Genomic DNA, 20,292 nt, shown 5'->3' with positions numbered 1-20,292 from the left:
TCTGCTTCTATGCCCCATCTTTGTTTACTATTTCCCGCCGAGGCTTCTAGACTTCTGATTGGCCAACATTTCTACACGGTTAGGAATATATCGCCACCTGTTGCTTTGGCATGCTCCTAGCAGCGTTTTCCTTCATTTTTGCGTTTACGTGTGGACGGGATTATTTTTTAAAACGAAAATGGAAAATCTCCGTTTTCAAAAATACCCGTGTGAGAAAAGGTTTTCATTTTCCAACAAAAACGCATTACTGTGGACGTAGCCTTTTATTTGGAGTTTTCACCTCAGAATGATACATAGTGCTATTAACCTCAAATAAAATGAAATCTTTTTTCGTATTTTAATAGGAAAGACATGTTTTTGTTTTTGTTATGAAATTAAAAAAATTTCCTTTTATATGTTTTCTAATATTTCGAGTTCACAGAGTATGGTTGACTCTTTCACCACCTCTCAACATTTGAGCAACTGCCAAAACATTACAGGTAAAGGAGCTGCTAAGGTGCAATAGATTAAATAAGGTACTGGTTAAAATGCAGCTCCAAACCAATCGCAGATACATCATACAGACACTGTTGTACCTCTCTCTTGATCTCTGTACTCAGTGACAACCACGGGTGAATGAAGCAGGATGTATAAAGCACTTTGAGCGCTTAAAGAAGAAAAAAGTGTTCTGTAAGAATCACTCGTCATTTGAACCAAAAATTTCAAATTTGGATCCGCAACTCCGTAAGATCTGACTGATTTAATTGCAGGTCTTGTGTAATCTGGCATGCCTCAGCCCATTCTCCCTGTTTTTCTTCCTTAAGAATGGCTTCTTGACAGTCACCCTTCCACTAAGACGATTTCTGCTGAGGCTTCAGTGAACTCAACAACTCTAGAAACTCTACAAAGTGTAGAAGACTCGCGCGCCAGCAGCAGAGGGCACTTTAGGAGCGCGCGTAGATTCAGTAACGTGACACCGCCAGTGCTGAAAATGAGTCAGCGCCTTTCAGGCCTCGCCGTCCGCGATGTGGGTGTGGGTGTGTGTGTGAGAGAGAGATTCCTCCGGACCCCACCCTGCTCCCACAGTTCCAGGAAAAAAAAAAAAAAAACTTTTCACAGCTGCCCACTTCTGCCTTCTCTGAATAACAACATCGGGGACATAAAACAAGCCCACACTAAAACTTGGAGCACAGTATTAAAGACAGTTTAAGGCTTTGTGAGTGACAGCGGGAGGATATCGCTCTTCTCTCTGGGACTGAGAACCACCGACGAGGTTGACGTCTCGTAATTTGGTAAGATGTCATGATCTTCCTATTCTGTCAGAAACGCCGCTCATGGTGGTGGTGTTATTTTGTTCTGGCTAAGCCTGCTCACACACCTGAAAAGGCTTTTTTGGGGGGGAGTTAGCGGAGGTTTGGTAGCTGGGTGGAGTGGGTCTGTAGACGCTTTTAGGCTAGCCATCTTTCTTATTCAGTTCAGTCGACAGAACTGAAATGTTAAACACGAGACACAGCTCATATGCTGAGTTTTTGTCTTTTTCTATTTGACTCTTACATCATTGCTTATTTATTTGCTGTCAGAGATGAGTTACAGGGCGGGTAAAGGCGGCCCTCTTGCTTGTCGTAGTGGGGAAGACACAGCTGTTAGCAATAACGTTAAGAGTCTGCGCCCATAAAGGCAACGGAGCTTTTCATAAAGATGATTTCGAATTTGCTGATGTGCTGTCGAGTCGTGGGAGACTTCGTGTCAGTTGTCAGTCAGTGTGCCTGTGTACACACACTTGTGCACAGTCTGTTATAGTTAAATAATAATTGGCTGACATTCAACCCTACAAATATTGTTTTGGGAATCGGTTGGGCTTAAGCTTGAGTTTTGCTTTGCGGAAGTTTACCGTAAACATGTAAACATACACAGGCTAGACCGTGAGTCTGGTTTCATCTGACCAGCCTTTACACGGTCATCTACTGTTGTGGGAGGTCAAAAGGGAGCAAGCAAATGTCACATTTAATTTTAGGTTTAGTATAGTTTTGCATAGTGGCAAGTGTGTTATAAGAACCAGGAAAAACACCACCGGGTTTATCTAGCCTAACCTAGATTGCATATCCGCTCCCTGGTGTCTGGTCAGTTTTTCATGTGACAAAGAAAACCTCAAATACAGCATAAATTCATAAATAAGAGAAGTCGAACCTTTAAAAAAAAAAAAAAAAAAAAAGTAACACTATTCTACCACAAGCCAAATGAAAGCAATACTCAATACCTTTCCAATTTTCGGACATTCTCAATTAACCATTTTTGTACAACTGGTTTTAATAATCTGCTGGATCTTACTGTACATTGGGAGAACAGTGAAACGGAAGTGTGAAAAAATGTGTTTAACTGATAAAACCAGTTTGTTTTTTAACCTGATTTTTAAGTTGGCATTCAGGTTCAAGTTTACTGTTGTGTACAATGTAAAATGTCATGATTGGGGGGGAAAAAGCAGGTGCGACAATGTAAAATGACAAAGCCTGTTGCAGGTGTATTGGATTAGAAAGAGTCAGCAGCATTTAAAAAAAAAAAAACTGCATGACTTCTTCGCCCAAGCAGAAATAATGAAGCTCAACAAAAAGGAGTGATTAAAAGCTTTGCCAAACCGGTTCTCAGTGTTCTCGTGTGGTGCTCCTGTAACTGTGTCCATCCAGATCACAGGCTTCATGTAACAAAAGCATTTCTAAGTCACAGGGCCTTGGTCTCTGTGACGTGTTTGTGCCACGCCAGATGGACGTAAACAGACCAGTTATGTTAGTGTGTTCAGACCAAGTACGTTACAGTAATAACCACAACCACATGATGACCAGAGGTTTGAATAAGAGTGTATTTTTTCTAAATATTAGGGCTATACCCTCCTGTTCAAACACACATATGAACCTGCTGCCTTCTCATGTCTCAGTGACTATGAAGCAATCAGCTCTGTCCTCATTCCACGAAGATCAGCTGAAGCACTTTTTCCATTGATTGTTTTCTGTCCTGTTGCTTGGTGCTTAGTATGTGAGGTAATGGCAACAAGAGGTGGGGCCAGCTCTTGAATTCCTTTACTGCGTGTATTTCCCTAAAAGTCCCACTGAGAATGCAGCACTTTCAGAATAACTGAGCAAACTGTATTGTGCTTAGAAACACATCAGCCTTTTAATATAGCAGTTTGGTACTTTTGTAAAATCATGCACAAGTAAATTGCTCTTTTAATTCTTTATGAGTCACATAAAAAATAAATTTAGGTCTCAAGAACCCAGTGTACTTAACCATCTCAGTTCTTTCAGCAGCCTGGAATACTTGGGCCTCTTGTTGCTGCATGATGTTAGCGTGCATGTGGTTATTATTAGAAATTTCCCTTTGGGGCCAGTGTGGTAGTTCCTTAGCTTGTGGTGGGGATTTTTGAACCAGTGTTGAGCAAATCCTTCTAGTCTGTGAACCTGATACACACCCAAGTGTGTACAGTAAGGTGCATGGTAAGTACGCTGGCAGGAGCCCAAGCCCAGCTATTACTCAGACATAAGTGTGTATGTGTAACAGTGGCTCCTTACAGAGCCCTAAAGCTAAATGGAGCTCTGTTGTTGTCACCAAAGGCAGGAGTGTGCATTTTCAGGCGGGCAGGCGGCGTTTGTGAATGTGAAAATACAATTTAAAAAAAAAATAAATAAATAAAAAAAAAAAAGCCTGACAGTGATCCTGAGCACACTGCCATTGCAGTAGAACCATACCTGGTTAGAAAAATGCACAGTTGCAGTTACAGTTGCAGTCAGAGTGTGGACCTCAACATTATTGAAATTACAAGAAGGCTGCCTAAGAGAGTTCAGGCTGTGTTGAAGAATAAAGGTGGTCATAAATCCAGTAAAAACCGGATCTGCCTTATACACCATGTACATTTTTCATGACTCTTAACTTTTTCACAGTACTGTACATTAAAAATGTTTCACTGACAACGACGGTGTACAGCAAAACCTTAAAGAGCACGTGTCTGTGATGCTTCCAACAGTCTTCCCTCTGCTCCCTGTAGTCCCTGCATGTTGTGAACTGTATTTCCTCCCCTCCCTTCCTCACAGGCATCATGTCACACTACCCTCCAGGGTACGACGAATCTCATGGCCCTCTGTATGGACCTCAGGGTGGGAACTACCCACCACCCCCTCCGTATGGATTCCCGTCATATGGTAGTTCACAGCCAGGCTATCCCTCTGCTCCATACCCTCCTGGTCCAAATGCCCCTCTGTACCCAGGCCAGCCAGCTGGCTACCCTCCAGGCCCTTATCCAGGGCAGCCTCAGCCTGCTGGACATCCAGGATCTGGCTACCCCAATCCTCCTCCCATGCCTCCTGTCGTTCCACCTACAATACCGTCAGATGTCCTGAGCTCTGGTAAGACTCTGGCTTATAACGTGTGTCCTCTAATGAGATTTCTCCTTTTATTAAAAAAGTAAGCTTTCTGATATTGTGTGCTCACAACTCCTGAAAGTGATATCGTTTCAGTGTTGAACTAGAGCCATTAGTCAGCTAGTGCATGACGCAGGTTAAGGAATATTACAACAAAATCCACCTATAGGAGTTCTTAATCTCATAGTTATACATTTGATCTTCTTTGTTTCATTTTTACACTTATGAGAGGGCTAACACGTGAATTTTCATAATTAAAAGATGCATTTTTTCTTTTAATCTTTTACTTGTAATGACGTTTACCTAAAGAATAGTGCTTTTTGTTGCTCTTCGTAGTCATTGGTCACTTTTCTTTCTACTGATGATACAGGTGATGAGTTTGCGGCAAGTGGCAGCGGTTGGGACAGTCTGAGCATTCGGCATACCTTCATCAGAAAGGTAAAGCACCACAAATAGCATTAAATTACCCATTTTACTCTCATGTGCAATGATTCATCCAGAGGAGTGTTTAATAATACTTTTAAGTTACTTTCAGAATCATTTAAGACTCATTTCACCACCCGCACCCAAAAGAAAAGGGTAGATTGACAGCAGCAGTTATGACATGTCATGGAAGGCTAAACAAAGTGAAAAGTGCTCATTAGGAAAGATTTTACATAGCCTTGGCCAAGATGGTACACTTTGTTATCTAGAAGACAGCACTGTCTACTTGCTGAGGTTCTGTAACATCAGCTAAAAGTTGTATTGTCAGGAAAATTACATGTATATTAACAAAAATCCACATCATTTCCTGGTCAACAGTCAAATTTTGGAAGAATCTATTCCTTTCAATTCATTTTTATTTATATAGTGTCAAATCACAATGACAGGTGCCTCAAGGCGCTACAAAGAATGTATTTCCTTGTACAAAATGGTACATTTCCTTGAGATGTGTTCAGCAACACCAGTCAGAGTGATTTTAGTGAATCACCTTGCAGCTGTTGTTCATGTGTTTTGAATGATGGATCAGTTGTGACTCATGGTGAGGTTTTCTAATGGACTAGTACATGGCACTAGATAACGCGTACACAGCAGCAGACCACAAAAAGATCAATATATCAAGCTTTTTTTACTGAGACAGAAGAGTGGGCTCATCACAGATGCAGAGTTTTCCAAATAAAGAACTCTCTCGTAGTGGTCTCAGAGGACAAGCATCAGTCTCTAAACTACTTCTCAGGAGGGGAAATGAGGCCAAGCACGAGGGGTTGGCTAAGACATGCCAGCATTTTATAGAGGATGATGCAGAGAAATCCAAATTTGACATTTGTGACACTGACCGAAGGGTCAGTCTAAGAGTATAAACAGGGAGAGGATGAGTTATTCTAATAATAACTTTATTTGTATAGCCTTTTTAGAAACACACAGTTGCACAGTGCTTCACAGTTTGTACTGTAAGCACATTAGGTAATAAGTGTAAATAATTATACATCTGTGTACTATACATACTATATAACAGGAGACAGCCTTTTGCTATATAAGGATACTCAGGAGCTGTGACAGCTTTACAAGAGAACTAACCTGTGTGTGTTTTAGTCTTAGCATCTCTGGTCAATGCTTTGGTCGCTTGCCGGTCCACAAGTGTGTGCTGGTCTAGGGCAGTCCCTGCCTTGAAAACTGATAGCTGTTAAACTGTTTAGAAAGGGATGAAAGTGAGTGTAAATATTAGAAAGCAGAGTGCTGCCTTGATTTGATTCTGGTATTTTAAGGATTTCATTTATGTGCCTTCTTTATCTGTAAGAGTAGGGCTGTTAAACGAAGACAGCGAAACAGAAAGCATAGGAGAACAGCCAAACTGCTGTAGAGACTTAAGTATACTTGGCACTGAACCTAAGGGCTGTCACTGAATGTTGTTTTGTTGGGTCTCCTGTACACAACCTTTCTGGCTTGAAGTTAAATGGATAGTGAGTGAAGGTGCGACCCATTTGTTTTGGCTTGCAAGCTCGGGGGTGTTTTGACTAATGTTGTCTTCCAGTCTTTAGCCACTGCTGTACGAATCCTGGCAGTGGGACAACAAGCCCAAACACTTGTAAATCCGTAAAGAACTGCTTAAAGAAAAAGAACAGGGAGTGTCTTAAGACTTTTAAATATCATGGCCTTTGCTCCATGGTCAGCAGATCTCGTCACCTGTGAATATTTTTGCTGCATTTGAAAACTGGCTAGCTATGAATGGCAGTATTGAGTTTACTCTTGGCACTGACGGTTGCCACTTCAAAAGGTGGCGTGTCAAATCTCTACCCCCAACGTGGTTTCCCGGATTGGTGTCCTGGTTTGCTACATCCTGATTCCAAAATAGTCTTTTTGTTTTGTTTTTATTGTTGAGCTCCAACCTGCTCAGTGTTGGCATGATTTATTTTAAATCAATTTATGTGGTTTTGGTGTTTTATGTTACGTTGTAGCTTAGAAATTTTTCTCAAAATATGGCGGAATCTTTTAATGCATAACTTCATACTGCTAGTTTTTCTTGCTATGCCAATGAACACAAAGATATGCGAGACGCAGTCTGGACCAATCCAATAGCTTCTGTATTGAGAATATAAAATAATGTGAATATTTTTTTTCTTTTTAAGGTGTATTTGATCTTGGCGTGTCAGCTCCTGGTCACCACAGCCATTGTGGCCATATTCACGTTTGTGTGAGTATACAGATCGTGTTCTTTCTAAGGCTCTTTGCATGTGAGCATATCCTGGTGTTAACTGTGCCTCTGTTTGTTACAGCCAACCTGTCAAGTCTTTCGTAAGGAATAACTCAGCTGTGTACTGGGCATCATAGTAAGTCTCCCTCTGTGGTAACATCATTAGATCCGAGGTAATGTGCTGACACATTAATCACAATTGTAACTTTGCGATTAATTTCTACATTTTAGTGCGGTGTATTTCATCACCCACATCGTGCTGGTCTGCTGCAAAGGCCCCCGGTGAGTGTGATTGCCTGCTTTTATTATGTTTTTAGAGAAAATACTTGTACCTGAACACTTTTAAACCAACTTTCTGCTGAAAACCAACTTATTTTGCAGGAGGAAGTTCCCATGGAACATGATTCTGCTCGGCCTCTTTGTAAGTATGACTTGTGGTTGATTTTTGAAATAGAGGTCATTACCAGCAGTTTCCTGGACTTGGATCAAGTCAAGACTGAAAACCGTTTTGTCTTTGTCAGCGAGACATTCCATCCAATGACAGCCTTATCACAGTACTTGAAATGTAATTTTAATATCAGAGCCAAACAAGTGAGTCACCACACTTGTTTGCATTTCACCTGTTGATGTGTTTGAGTGTTCAGTTTATCAGCTCTGACAGCAAAATGACTGAGCTGTTTTATGATCTGCATTTTGTCACATAATAAAAGGTTTTGTGGGGTTTTTTTTATTCAGCAGTCTTATTTCCTGAATTGTCACGTGGACTTGTAGGAGACCACATGACACTGGGACTTGTGATAAAACCGGGACTTTTATGACAGTGTTGACACTGAGTTAGACAGCATGTTATGATCAGAGCTGTTTTAGTCTCTTTGGGGTTTTTTTCATGATTATGCTGTTTGTGGTTGGACAAGAATTGTTTCATTGTAATTTTATCTGATCTTTATTTTTTTGTGAAACAGACTCTGTCTTTGTCGTATATGACTGGAACCATATCCAGGTAAAAAATATATATATACAGTCCCTTTATATGATAAAAACATTCACATAATTTCCTCACTGCTAACTGTGTGTTGTTCTTTGGTTTTAGTTACTATGACACAAAAGCAGTGTTTCTTGCGCTGGGAATCACAGCTGTCGTCTGCATCGCCGTCACAGTGTTCTGCTTCCAGACGAAGGTAGGGCCGTGCGCATTTCTGCTTATCAGCTTTAAATATCCACAGTGTGTTTGCTCATGGGCACAGGTTGAGATGGCTGCTGCCGATTTCTCTTTGTAGGTCGACTTCACCAAGTGCCAGGGTCTTTTCTGCGTCCTCGGCATTGTCGTGTTCGTGACTGGCATCATTACAGCCATTGTGCTGTCCTTCAAATACGTGAGTCACTGCTGTTGTGAATACTGTGACACTGTTTCCTGACACCTTCTTGGGTTTTCTTGTTATCTTAATGACTATTTGTTGTTGCAGATATTTTGGCTTCACATGCTTTATGCAGCTATAGGAGCGATAGTTTTCACTCTGGTAAGTGTTTCACTTTAAAGTTTCAAAGAAATGAAGAAGTCGCCTTTTAATCTTACAGCAGCCCTCGTTGTATTTATTGATATAGTGCTCAGTTTTTTTTGTAACACTTTGTGTCTTGCAGTTCCTGGCATATCACACTCAGCTACTGATTGGAAACAGAAAGCACTCCATTAGTCCAGAGGAGTACGTGTTCGCCGCACTCTCCATCTACGTCGATATAATCCAGATCTTCCTTTTCCTTTTGCAAATTATTGGTGCTTCCACCAAATAAAAATCCAGGGGCACAATGTTGGTTGGGTACCGAGAAGCCTCAACCAGTAAAACCATTCCATGCTTTTGAGAAGCTTTTACTTTTTCAATAGACATGAGAACAGATTTTTAAAACCACGGCGCTCTTCAGGGAAAATGTCTAAGGGCTGAATATAAGATTTTACATAGTAGATTAAACCTAAACTGCTGCTCAAATGTTTGGGGTCACGCTGATACACTCTTTTTATTGAAATTATGTGAGATTATGTAAATTTATGGTTTGGTTTTTTTTTTTTTATAAGAACACAGGGGTCTATTTTCAGCATCATCCCTCCTGTATTCCTGAAGTGTCTTATGTTACTTAATGCGGGTTTATCATGTGACCAGGCTTATTGATCCATAGGGAAAAAACATCCAAACACAGCTGAAAGCTGATAAAAGGAGCGTTCTAGTATAGTCAAGAAACTGTCAAAAAAAACCAAAAAAGCTTTTTTCTAAACTGAGTGTTTCAAATGTTTGAAGGGTGTTATAGGCAAGAAATTAATACTTAGGATAGAAAGGTGTGTACTACTCCCTCCACAGAACAGCACAAACTGGGTCTAAGCATTTTACAAACAAGCAAGAGGTGAACCTACTGAGCTAAAGTTAAGCTTCCATTTTTTGCCATGAGTTATTAGAACAAGAACAGCCAATGTCACAAGTGTGATTATCATGCCATTAAGTTTTTAATGGCATGATAATCACGCCTCATGCTTCACTCAGCTAAGTAAATGATCAGCTTCTTGAATCTGTTCACATCCTTTCAGCACAGGTCAGTCTTTTTACATGAGAAACTTGCATTTAAGTAACATAGTGTGCCACTGCAGCATAAGAGTGATGGTTGAAAGTGGTCTTCTGTGGTCATGATACAATCTTCCCCCATATATATTCATGGGGAGCTGTTAAAGCATGCTAGTCCACAGAAAGCTAATGTTTAAATGTTCAGTTAAGTGGATGACTCTACAATAATACCATTTATTCTCTTGTTCTATGATCCAGCCATTAAAACTGATCAGAGTTGTGGTAAAAAAATCAATGATTTTTTTTTTTTTGTTTTCGTCCCTTGAACAGAAAAAATATAGGCGTGAACTGAACCATTGTTTCATTCTGTTACACTAAGGAGACCTCTTATTAAAAATTATGAATAATTCCATTTATCTTTGTTTTTATAACATCTCCTCACACCTTGTTAAGTGTTTTGCACAGAAAAACACTTAACAAGGACATTTCAAAGTGACCCTCAAAAATTCTGAGCGATAGTTTACATCCCCAAAAAAGCACTTTGTAAGAAATCTGTATTTGTTTTTATATACTTTAAGCAGCTTGTCGGTGGTTATGATGAATACTATTACCTAACTATCTAAAGACACTGGAATGCCATCTGCAACATTTATTCCATATTACTGGACTTAAAGCAGAAAGTGTCTGATCTCTTTTCTGTGTATGAACATGTACAGCTACAAATGAATTCTCCCATGTGTCTATATGCTACAAGAGCAAGGCAAGTCCTAAAGTGTAACTTTCTGAGATTGATTATGAAGTACAGTAGGGGTGGGCCTCGCCGCAACATTTGATCTCAGTTACTCAAGTATGAGCAGAGTCAGTGTTTAGGGACACGTCCACCCCTGAAGCACAGCTCAGTGCCACTAATGGCAGCCACGGCTCTGCTATATTACTTTATCTGAATAAAGTAATATAGGTCACTTTATTTGAATTGTACTCCTTTATATCACTTCAGTGCCTTCACCGTGTCAATGTCTGTTATTTTTTTAACTTTACAGAATACAGGGTTATAATATGTTTTATAGAGTTGTTATATGTGCGCCTGTAAATATAGTTGTGAGTTACTCAGATGTGGGTCAGACAGCGAGGGCCGGCAGGGCAGGATTTTTCCACACGGGACAGCATTATCGGTGCCATGTTGTTAAAGTACTGGAACATTTCTGAACTCCAGTTTAACTGTCCAAACATCCCTCCTGAGATGATCAGCTCAGTCCATCAATGACAAATTTAGAGCACAGCTTAAAGTTTATAAAAGCCTCACTCAAATCAACAGAGGCAGACATGTTTACTGTACACCACAGACGGTTAGTGTGGAAGAGGGGGTTGTAAATATACATATCAATGCTACAGAAAATCTATTTGCTTATCATTATAAATAAAGTTTTCTTTTAGTCTTAATGCACTTGTACCAGTGATGATTTTATTCAAATATACATTTACTTCTGACATGGGTGAACTTTACATCAGTGTTGTGATCAGTCTTTAATCCAAGAGTCTCTGTTTGGGATACTGTGCATACGATGCAAATCACAGCTGCAACATAAATTACCGGTCCAGTTTAACATCCACTGCATGATGGCGGTAGCGACTCCCTTCGTATTCGCCTTCATTTGATCTTTTCATCCTCTGTCTGATCTTTAACTGTTTCAGTCTGTTTTTGTCCACTTGTCTCTTAGCCAGGAAGAAGCTAATTATTCCTGTGGGGAGACCGATTATCCTGCGCAGAGAGGAAAGAGAAAATATTTATACAGTACTGATGGCTCTGTCACACTAGAGAAAAACAGGACAGCAAGTTCTACGCAGCTAGGGAAAACTGGTGGGTCCCCAGTGACTGCGCTAAACGTAAACGCAGCACAATCACAATCAATCGCAGGCTGTAGGCTTTGCAGACAGATTACTAACATGTTGTAATCAACCTGTCAGTCAGTCTGCACTGATGACAAATTCGCACCTAATATATCTTGCTCTATTTATTAGTAGCTCTGTGTGGATGATATTCATCCAAGTTGTATTTTGGATAGTGAACCTCTCTTTTGGAAAATTGTGCAAAGTTTTCTCTTTTAGCCACAGTAGCGTTATATGTAAGAACAATTGTTTCACTGTTATTGTCTGCCAAATGTGTGTTTCTGGGACTTGTGGAGGACACATCAGTAACATTAACATGCAGGCAACACAGAAAGGTGACCAAAACATTACATTAAAATTAAATGGTAAATGGCCTGCATTTGTATAGCGCTTTACTTAGTCCCTAAGGACCCCAAAGCGCTTTACACTACATTCAGTCATTCACACACTGGTGATGGCAAGCTACATTGTAGCCAAAATTACCTTGGAAAGAAAAGCATCTGGACTTCTTTAAGTTTCTTGAAGACGTTTCACCTCTCATCCGAGAAGCTTCTTCAGTTCTAAGAGTAATTGGTGGAGATTCACAGATTTTAAGCCCTGCGGGAGTGTCCCTAAGAGGGACATGGACCCCCTTATTGATCCTCCGTCTAATCACATGAGCCAAGGTGTGAAAATGGGTGTGAGTCACAATCAGCCAAGGTTTTCACATGAACCCATTGCGAAACCTAGCCCTTCCCTATCACATGATTTACTGAGGTCAAATGGTCCAAGATGTGAGTGGGTGTTAGGGTGTCTGGGAAGGGATCTCCAAACTGGATTATAGATGGCAGACAGTTGGTGTCGTAAGCCACTTCCTCTGTTCAAAGATGGTTGTTCACAGTGGACATAGATGGCTTCTAACACTCCTCTTTCAAACCATCTGTCTTCTCTGTCCAAAATGTGAACATTGGCATCCTTATTTTCACAGGATGAGAAAACAAGGATTCCAAAAGACGAAGAAGTCCAGACGCTTTTCTTTCCAAGCTCTTTAGACTACGATGACCTGGATGACTGAAAACCTTCACAGACATTACAGTTACCTAATAAATATGAACTTAAAGACACAGGAAGTGTTTAGTAATTGCTCTAATAATAATTGCTCTACTAAATTGATCTAATAGCCAGCCAACTCTTTTCAAGGGACCAAATATAATTGGCCAGTGGACTCAAAATTGGTTTCATGGACAACGTGAGCTAAGCCTTTAATATATCTTTATAAATTATGCAGGTAAAAAGTCTGGAGTTGATTATACATCATATTGCCTTGTATTTACTCAGTAATCCAAATGATTGAATTCAGGTGTTCTAATCACTTCCATGGCTACAGGTGTATTAAATCAAGCACCTCAACTGTTGGTGGTATAACAAAGTGAAGTGATTGGGACAACAGCAACTGAGTCATGAAGTGGTAGGCCACGTAAAATCAGTGGATGCTGAAGTCCATAGTGCACACAGGTCACCAGCTTTCTGCAGAATCAGTCGCTACAGACATTCAAACTTCATGTGAGCTTCAGATTAGCTCAAAACAGTGCGTAGAGAGCTTCATTGGTTTTCATGGTCAAGCAGCTTCATCCAAGCTGTACATCACCAAGCCCAGCGCACAGTGTCAGATGCAGTGATGTAAAGCATGACATCACTGGACTCTAAAGCAGTGGAGGCATGTTTTCACACTTTTTTTCCTTTTTCATACAAGGATGGTGGAGGTAGGATTATGGTGAGTTGGGCTTGCCTCTTAATAATACGGTAAACTAGCACCACTGGCGAACAATGGCCTGTGAGGTCAGTTTCTTGATCATTAATATACAAACTGTCATGACCATTGATCAATACCCATGAGTACCATTCACAGAAAGTTGGGGAATGGCTGTAATCACAGCACTGAAAGATGTTCTCTTAGACCCCCTCCTCGATTCAGAGATGGTCTTTCCCTTTTCACGTAAGCGGCCTCCTTGACTCCGCGCTCAAACCAGCGTTCCTCCCTGTCCAGGATGTGCACATCCTCATCATTGAAATAGTGTCCAACCTACAGTGGCCTGTAGGTGTAAATAGACTGTGGAGTCCTGGCCTGACGAGTTGGCTCTTCTCTGTTGTGCCATCTGATTAGCCAGAGGTTGTATATCAGCTGATATAACCACATTTACTCAGGCACTTAAAGGCCAGATTAGGTCTTGCATATAAAAGCAAGATCAGTTTGAAAGGTGAGCAATTCAAGCAGAAATACTAACTGATATTTACTGAGAACTATTCAAGTACTTTAAAAACATTTTTGCAACCCCCATCAGCAGCTCACTTTTAAATCTTCACTGTCACACAGTCTCGGTAAACTATTGCAGTTAGCACTAGAGCGCGTGTTCTTTGAGAAAACAGAACAAAGCCGAGAGGTTTTTGAAGAAAAGTGAAAAGTTCTGCATTTGTCAAGCAGCTGACCTGAACAAGCAACCAAACATGTACTACAATCAGAAGAACTGCAGTAAATGCCAATCACCCATGCTCTAGCTGTAGGCTTCAGGCAGCTGTATAAAAAGCGTGTAATTTCTAATCTTTTAATCGTTCTTTGACACATCCCTTGACTGTACGATTTGTCAGTGGTGCAGCTTCTAGATATTTCTCTTCACAAAAGACAGGAATTACCAGGCAAAGCCGATTTTCACCATAGGGTTCTTGGCTTTTCTCTTGGGGATGTATTCAGGACCCTCTGGTTCCTCCACCTCCTCCTGGGCTCTGCCTCTGTCTGTGCTCTGGGTCTGCTCGCTCCTCTGCGCCTCCATCCTGGAGCAGGCAGCAGGGAAGACGTGCAGCCGCAGGCTCGGACACACGGCCCGGCTTTGACTGCTTTGTCTGAGCACCCACCGGCCGGAGAAAAGGTACATACCTATTGACACAAATTACAACACCAATACTTTAAAAATCTGACTTCTTCTGCGACCACATCAATACGAAGTCTTCTTAAAGTGCTAAACTAAAGCATATAAAGGGTTATTTAGAAAAATAAGTATATTAAAATAAATAACTTATCGCCACCGATCACAAACCAATCCTGATGTATAATTCTCTTAATTATGACCTTTTTATAACAAATAAAGCCAATAATTAAACCTTTCAGTGTTGTCCGGACTGTATTCAGTGTGGACGCCGCCATGTTTGTTGAGTAATTGCAACTGGGCATGCGCAGTCGCAACAACGGGAGCTGCTGCCACCTAGTGGTACTCACTTTAAAAAAAAATGCATCAGAAAACAACACAAAGGCACATGAAGCAAATTTGTGTTTGTCAACATTTTATTTATTGTTCCAACATTTCATTCACAAAAATCATAATTATAATACAAAAACACTTTAAACCATGGACGTAAACCATGCTGTATGCCTATAATATACAGTTATTCAAAGTCAACAATAAACTAAGTCAAAGAGAAGTCAAACAGCTGGAGAAGAGGGCAGCATATTTACATGTTTTTAAAAAAAAATCTTTTTAAATCTAAAGAATGTTTAGATAAATCCTTGTATCTCTGTACAGCAGCGAAACACATCTCGAATGCCACCACTATGAGCATTAAACACACTATGAACAATAACTCTTGTTTGCCACAAAGAAGTAGGGATAAATTTGAGGACAGGAGTTTAGTCTTCCAGGATGTAGTTGGGGTTTACAACCAGAACAGATTCCTCTTCTGTGCTCGCAGACTCTGAGCCCTTCAGTCCGGCCTGAGACAGCTGGATGAGGATGTGATCCTTGAGGAAGAGATTTGTGTGGGAGATAGTATAAATGAGCATGTCTGCATTTAGAGAATCGCTGACTCATTATCTTTTTACATTTTAAGATGGCAGACTTACATAGTGCACCAGCCTGTGGATGACCTTCTCTATCAGCCCCTTCTTATTGATGAGCTCCTCCTCAGAGTCGATCTCTGACTCGATCTCCTTCAGATACCAGTTGACCACTGCACTTTTCTTCAGATCCTCCTCTTCCTCAGCTGCAACACAGATTAGCAAGAAAAAACGTGAGAAGAAAAAGAAAAAGAACAGTTACAGAGCAGACAATGGAATGAGGTGGAAAACAGACTGGAGGGAGGAACATCTTTTACCATCCTCTGCTCTGCGCAGATGCAGGACGAGCAGGTTGGAGATGCGTTTGTACTCGGCGAAAGACAGACGAAGAGATGGTTTGGACTGGCTCCCAGGCTCGCCGTGGCCATTGACACCGTCAGCGTGTCCATTAATTCCATTAGTAAGGCCATCGACACCATCCACGTTTCCATTTACTCCATTCGGGACGTTACCTGCAAAGATGCAGAGAAGAGTTTACATTAAATGAACAGCGGTGATGCATGGTGTCATTTCACATCTTCTCTATATTGATAGTACCTTCTTCCTGCTGCTCCTCCTCTTCCTCCATTTCATCCTCCTGTTCCAGGTTGATGTCTGGTGTCTCCACTCTGATGATAGATTTGTTCAGAAGACGGAATGCTTCCTTCACGTGTTTGGGCTGAACCTAGAAGCATGGGGTGAACGGGCAAGGGTTAATTCACAGTTTGGGCTTTTATTTTGAAAGGATGTCTTTCCCCCCCCCCTCAATTTAAGTTAAAATGATTCTCAGGGTGATTTTGCAGTATTAAATTTTATCAACCACTTTCAGTATTGAGTGTTGCATGAATGAAGCTTGTGTGCGTCTTTGCACGTACCTCATCACAGCAGTGCATACGTGCCATGGCCTCTGAGAGGCGGATCATGCTCTCCAGCTGTCGCACAGTTATCCTCCAGGCAGATTTGGACACACCCCCAGAGCCGTCACGCTGGCGGAGACGCTTGTACTGCTCGACGATGAACTCTTCTGATTCGCTGGAGATCTGCGGAGGTCCAAAAGTTAATATAAAGGAAATGTGTTAAACAGTAAAAACTGTGTCGCTGGTGTCAGCGCGTGGGGACACCAGCACACCCACCTTGGGTTTGAACTGCCTGGCGAAGAGCAGGTATCTGCGGATCTCATCCAGAGAGTACAGTCTGTCCACCGACTCCTCCACACGGGAGTGCAGATCCACGATGCGTCTGGCGATGGCGTAGTCTGTCACCTAGGAGTAATGCAAATCATTAGCTGCAGTATTCATCTAAGTTACCATAAAATAAATAAATAATGGATGAAATAAAAGGTACGAACATAAACAGAACATAAAGATCAACCAGTAAGCACAGGATGCTCAGACTACGCTACGTTTGCATGTACCTCATTGCACTCGTCCACCAGGATGAAGAAGAGATCAAAGCGGCTCATAATGGGAGCGGTCAGGTTGACGTTCTGCTTCAGACTCTTGCTGCGGTCGTAGCGTCCGCTGACAGGGTTAGCAGCAGCCAGGATGGATGTGCGAGCGTTCAGGGTAGCCTGAGGAGAGAAGCGGAGGAACGGTCTGGTTATTCTACTGCAGAGACGAGCGATCGAATTTGATAGCAGTTTAACTTCCACTTGTGCTGCGTAAAAGTGTTTAAAGTGTGTTCAAAGCATAAAGCTTTGAAAGCGTCACCTTGACTCCGGCTTTGGTGATGCTGATGGTCTGCTGCTCCATGGCTTCATGGATGGCCACCTGGTCTTTGAGGTCCATCTTATCAAACTCATCAATACAGCAAACACCCTGAAATCAAACCAGTTAACAAGTTTTACTTGCACTAATTACATAAAGAAACTTTTTTTTTTTCCATAATAATACATCCGTCACTGTTCTTCAGAAGTCGCAGCACTCACGTTGTCGGCGAGCATCAGAGCTCCAGCCTCGATGACAAACTCGTGCGACTCCTCGTCTCGGACCACGGCCGCCGTCAGACCTGCGGCGCTGCTGGCCTTGCCGCTGGTGTACACCGCTCTGGGACTGAACTCCTCCACGTGCCTACACAGGCACACACATTCAAATCAACAATGCTGTACAACAAATGTCTACAGCAAAGAGAGTACTGAAAAGTATTTGTGCCAGAAGATGGAACAAAGAAAAACTTTATGCAAAGCTAATCAGTGAAGGTGGAAACTGTGTGACATACTTGAGGAACTGGCTCTTGGCAGTACTTGGATCTCCCACAACGCACACGTTGATGTCTCCTCTGAGCGAGGTCCCTTCCATGGTCGTCTTGGGAACGCCTCCAAAAAGCATCAGCAGGATGCCGCGCTTCACCTCATCGTTACCTGCACCATCACGTTAACGTTTAACTCACAAGTCACAGCTTTGATAAAGAACTACGAGAGCATCCTCCATTGGAGAAAAAGGCTAGACGGGGGTTCTATCACTGACCGTGGATGGTTGGGAAGAGGCTGGTGCACAGGTTGTGGTACAGGTTCTTGTCCTGGCTCATCTCAAAAACCTTCTCCCACTCCTTCTCCGTCATCTGGCTCTTAATGCTTTCAGCTGTCTGCTCCTCCTCCCGCAGCTCTTTACCGCCAAACTGTGATAAAGACGTATTTGTAATCACACAGCAAGATTTGTAGCCGTTTGCATTTTTAGGCACAGGGGCGAGCGCTTCTTACCCGTGGGTTGGTGGGCGCCACGTTGCAGGCCAGGAAGGCCAGCCTGTATGACAGCTCTCTGACTCCCAGAGCTTTCAGTCCTCTCAGACCCTCAGACTCAAAGCCCTGAGGACCTCCTGCTACACGGGTACTGGTCTCTGCTCGCACACCTGGAAGTAACATCCATACAGTCATGAGAACCAAAACAAAACAAAAACACACCACAAGACATAGTTTTGATTATAAATGGTTAAAATTTTAAAAAGTACCAGGTGTGCTGAGCTGTGAGACATCCGGCACGACAATCAGGGTCCCAGTGAAGTCACAGCGGTCTCCAGCCTGAGCCGTCTCCACAGCCTCTGCCCTCAGGATGATCTCAAGAGAGCGTGGGATCGAACCACGGGGCAGCTCCGCCTGTGTCTCCTGGATACGCACCTGGATACACAAACAGGGTACACAGGGTCAGAATCAGACTCATTCATCCATGCAGACAGACAGGCACACGTCCTTTATCACAGTTACCTTCTGAAAGTCGATGAACTTGGATTTGTGCGTGTCGAGGTGGAAGCGGGAGCGGTTGTTGCACACGGGGTTCCTGCAGATGGTCGGAGGAGAGTATTTGAACTGCTGAGAGACATCTTTGATCACTGCCTGGCAGTCCATGCACAGGAAGGTACCGCTCACCTGCACCAAAGGACGCATAATGGGTTTAATGGCAAAAGACAAGCGAAAAACTGAACTTTGTGTCTTCTTCACTGATATAAACATCTCACCAGCTCAGGATGGACTGGGTGCGTTCTCACCACCTGACCGCTGATTCTCACCAGGCTGCCAATACGCATGGAGGACAACTCACGGATCCTACATTTAACACAGGAAAAGGATCAGATTTGGCATTTCATTCCCATTAACATCTACCAGTGTGAGATGTAGCATTTCTGCTTTATGCACCACAACTTAAACACCATTTAGTTCCAAGTTATTCAAGCCAAGCAGACATTTCTACAAATATCTTTACACTAAAGCAATCTAGCTGAATAAACGGCAGCTCAGACCAGATAAATGGAGATGTACATGGTGGTTTTGGTTAACAGTGTCTTACTTGTGTCTGGTGGGCAGATCCTCGATAGCGACGTAGAACTCTTTGTTGAGAGGAACGTTCCCGTGATCCCGAGCAAAGTTGCGCACTGCTCTGCATAGGTAGGGATACACTCTGGAAACAGAGAATCCTTCAGGTTATCCCACAGCTTATCTCCACAGCACTGAACTGATGGTTTGAAATGCAGCAGAGCACTCTCCCACCTCAGTATTTGGATTAGATATGAGGGAAGCACCCATGACTTGGTGGTCATGTGGCCTGCTCACCTGTAGTACTCCTCCTGGATGGTGGTAGCCAGTTCCTGGTTGAAGCCCTCCAAGTCGGTGAAGCTCACCAGTAGGGTGTTCCTCTCAGGCCTGATCAGCTCCTCGGCCTCCCGGACATACTTCACCTCCCCATCCCCGCTCTGAAATCTGCAGGGTGACGCAGGAAGCGAGAGAGAGTTAAGAAAAAGCAGCGAAAAGACACCAATAGCAGCCGATCAAAGCAGCACTCGATCCTTATAATTGCTGATTAAAAGAGCGATGTCAAGCCAAGCACGTTTCGGCCGACAACAATACGACACGGTCGCTGCTGCCTCACTTACTCCTCTAAGAAAGCCTGGAATAACTTCTGGCACTTCTCGGCCAGCTCGTCCTTCACCATCGCCCCGGCAGTCTCCGCGGTGGCTGTGGCGACATCCATGCTGCAAGTCCGTCAAACTGCGACAACAAAGAGAATCCAAAAAGAAGTTTGCAAAACCGACACGAGCTGCTCCTCTCCTCTCTGACACACAGCACGCTCAGCTCCGGACAACAGCGAGCCCGGTTTCGCGCGAAAAGCGAGACCACGTGATGTTTGGCGCGCCGCTTTCGACCAATCTGCGACGTTATGGAAATGTCTCTGAGCTCGTAGCCAATTAGAAGCGGAAACGTAAATTGACGCGGGGTCCTGCTGCCTTTTTTCCCGCGATACGCTTCCTGTGCTAACCAATAGCAGCTGTAGACGGGGCTAGACCGAGCTGTTATCTCAGTGTGCGCGTGTCTTTGTCGAGCACGTGCGTTATACAGACAGGCTACAAATGAAGAATGAGCTGAGTGACAGCGTCGCAGTAAACTTAGCACTTGAGCCATTTCCGGCCATAATATTTAATATTAGTATGTCGTCATCATTATCATCATCATCTTCTTCTTCCTAGGAGTTG

The 20,292-nt window shown here is 42.6% G+C and overlaps 3 protein-coding genes across 3 annotated transcripts; 1 reads left to right on the top strand and 2 right to left on the bottom strand.

Annotated features, from left to right (window-relative positions):
- Window positions 1-540: 540 nt before the first annotated feature.
- tmbim1a (transmembrane BAX inhibitor motif containing 1a) lies at window positions 541-11,042 on the top strand. Its single transcript, XM_003457458.5, has 12 exons — window positions 541-1,271; window positions 4,059-4,370; window positions 4,756-4,823; window positions 6,992-7,056; window positions 7,139-7,192; window positions 7,288-7,338; window positions 7,438-7,477; window positions 8,019-8,056; window positions 8,147-8,234; window positions 8,334-8,429; window positions 8,520-8,573; window positions 8,695-11,042. Exons 2-12 carry the CDS (start codon window positions 4,064-4,066, stop codon window positions 8,842-8,844), a joined length of 1,011 nt encoding a protein of 336 aa, XP_003457506.1. The 5' UTR covers window positions 541-1,271; window positions 4,059-4,063; the 3' UTR covers window positions 8,845-11,042.
- On the bottom strand, window positions 11,043-14,715 carry si:ch73-71c20.5 (DUF4748 domain-containing protein). Its single transcript, XM_013265508.2, has 3 exons — window positions 14,625-14,715; window positions 14,160-14,400; window positions 11,043-11,361 (listed from the first exon to the last, which is right to left on the bottom strand). Exons 1-3 carry the CDS (start codon window positions 14,692-14,694, stop codon window positions 11,190-11,192), a joined length of 483 nt encoding a protein of 160 aa, XP_013120962.1. The 5' UTR covers window positions 14,695-14,715; the 3' UTR covers window positions 11,043-11,189.
- Window positions 14,716-14,787: 72 nt separating this feature from the next.
- On the bottom strand, window positions 14,788-19,948 carry mcm6 (minichromosome maintenance complex component 6). The gene is made up of 18 exons (XM_003457426.4): window positions 19,696-19,948; window positions 19,376-19,522; window positions 19,113-19,223; window positions 18,784-18,871; window positions 18,533-18,694; window positions 18,280-18,445; window positions 18,032-18,180; window positions 17,799-17,949; window positions 17,551-17,692; window positions 17,261-17,402; window positions 17,043-17,150; window positions 16,748-16,903; window positions 16,467-16,595; window positions 16,209-16,373; window positions 15,892-16,018; window positions 15,612-15,806; window positions 15,361-15,500; window positions 14,788-15,258 (listed from the first exon to the last, which is right to left on the bottom strand). The coding sequence occupies exons 1-18, from the start codon at window positions 19,791-19,793 to the stop codon at window positions 15,148-15,150; spliced, it is 2,487 nt and encodes an 828-aa protein (XP_003457474.1). The 5' UTR covers window positions 19,794-19,948; the 3' UTR covers window positions 14,788-15,147.
- Between the last annotated feature and the right edge of the window lie 344 nt (window positions 19,949-20,292).

This window comes from Oreochromis niloticus, linkage group LG18 (assembly GCF_001858045.2).
Source record: "Oreochromis niloticus isolate F11D_XX linkage group LG18, O_niloticus_UMD_NMBU, whole genome shotgun sequence".
In the NCBI taxonomy this organism is placed as follows: domain Eukaryota; kingdom Metazoa; phylum Chordata; class Actinopteri; order Cichliformes; family Cichlidae; genus Oreochromis; species Oreochromis niloticus.
This window is presented reverse-complemented; position numbering and strand designations above follow the sequence as displayed.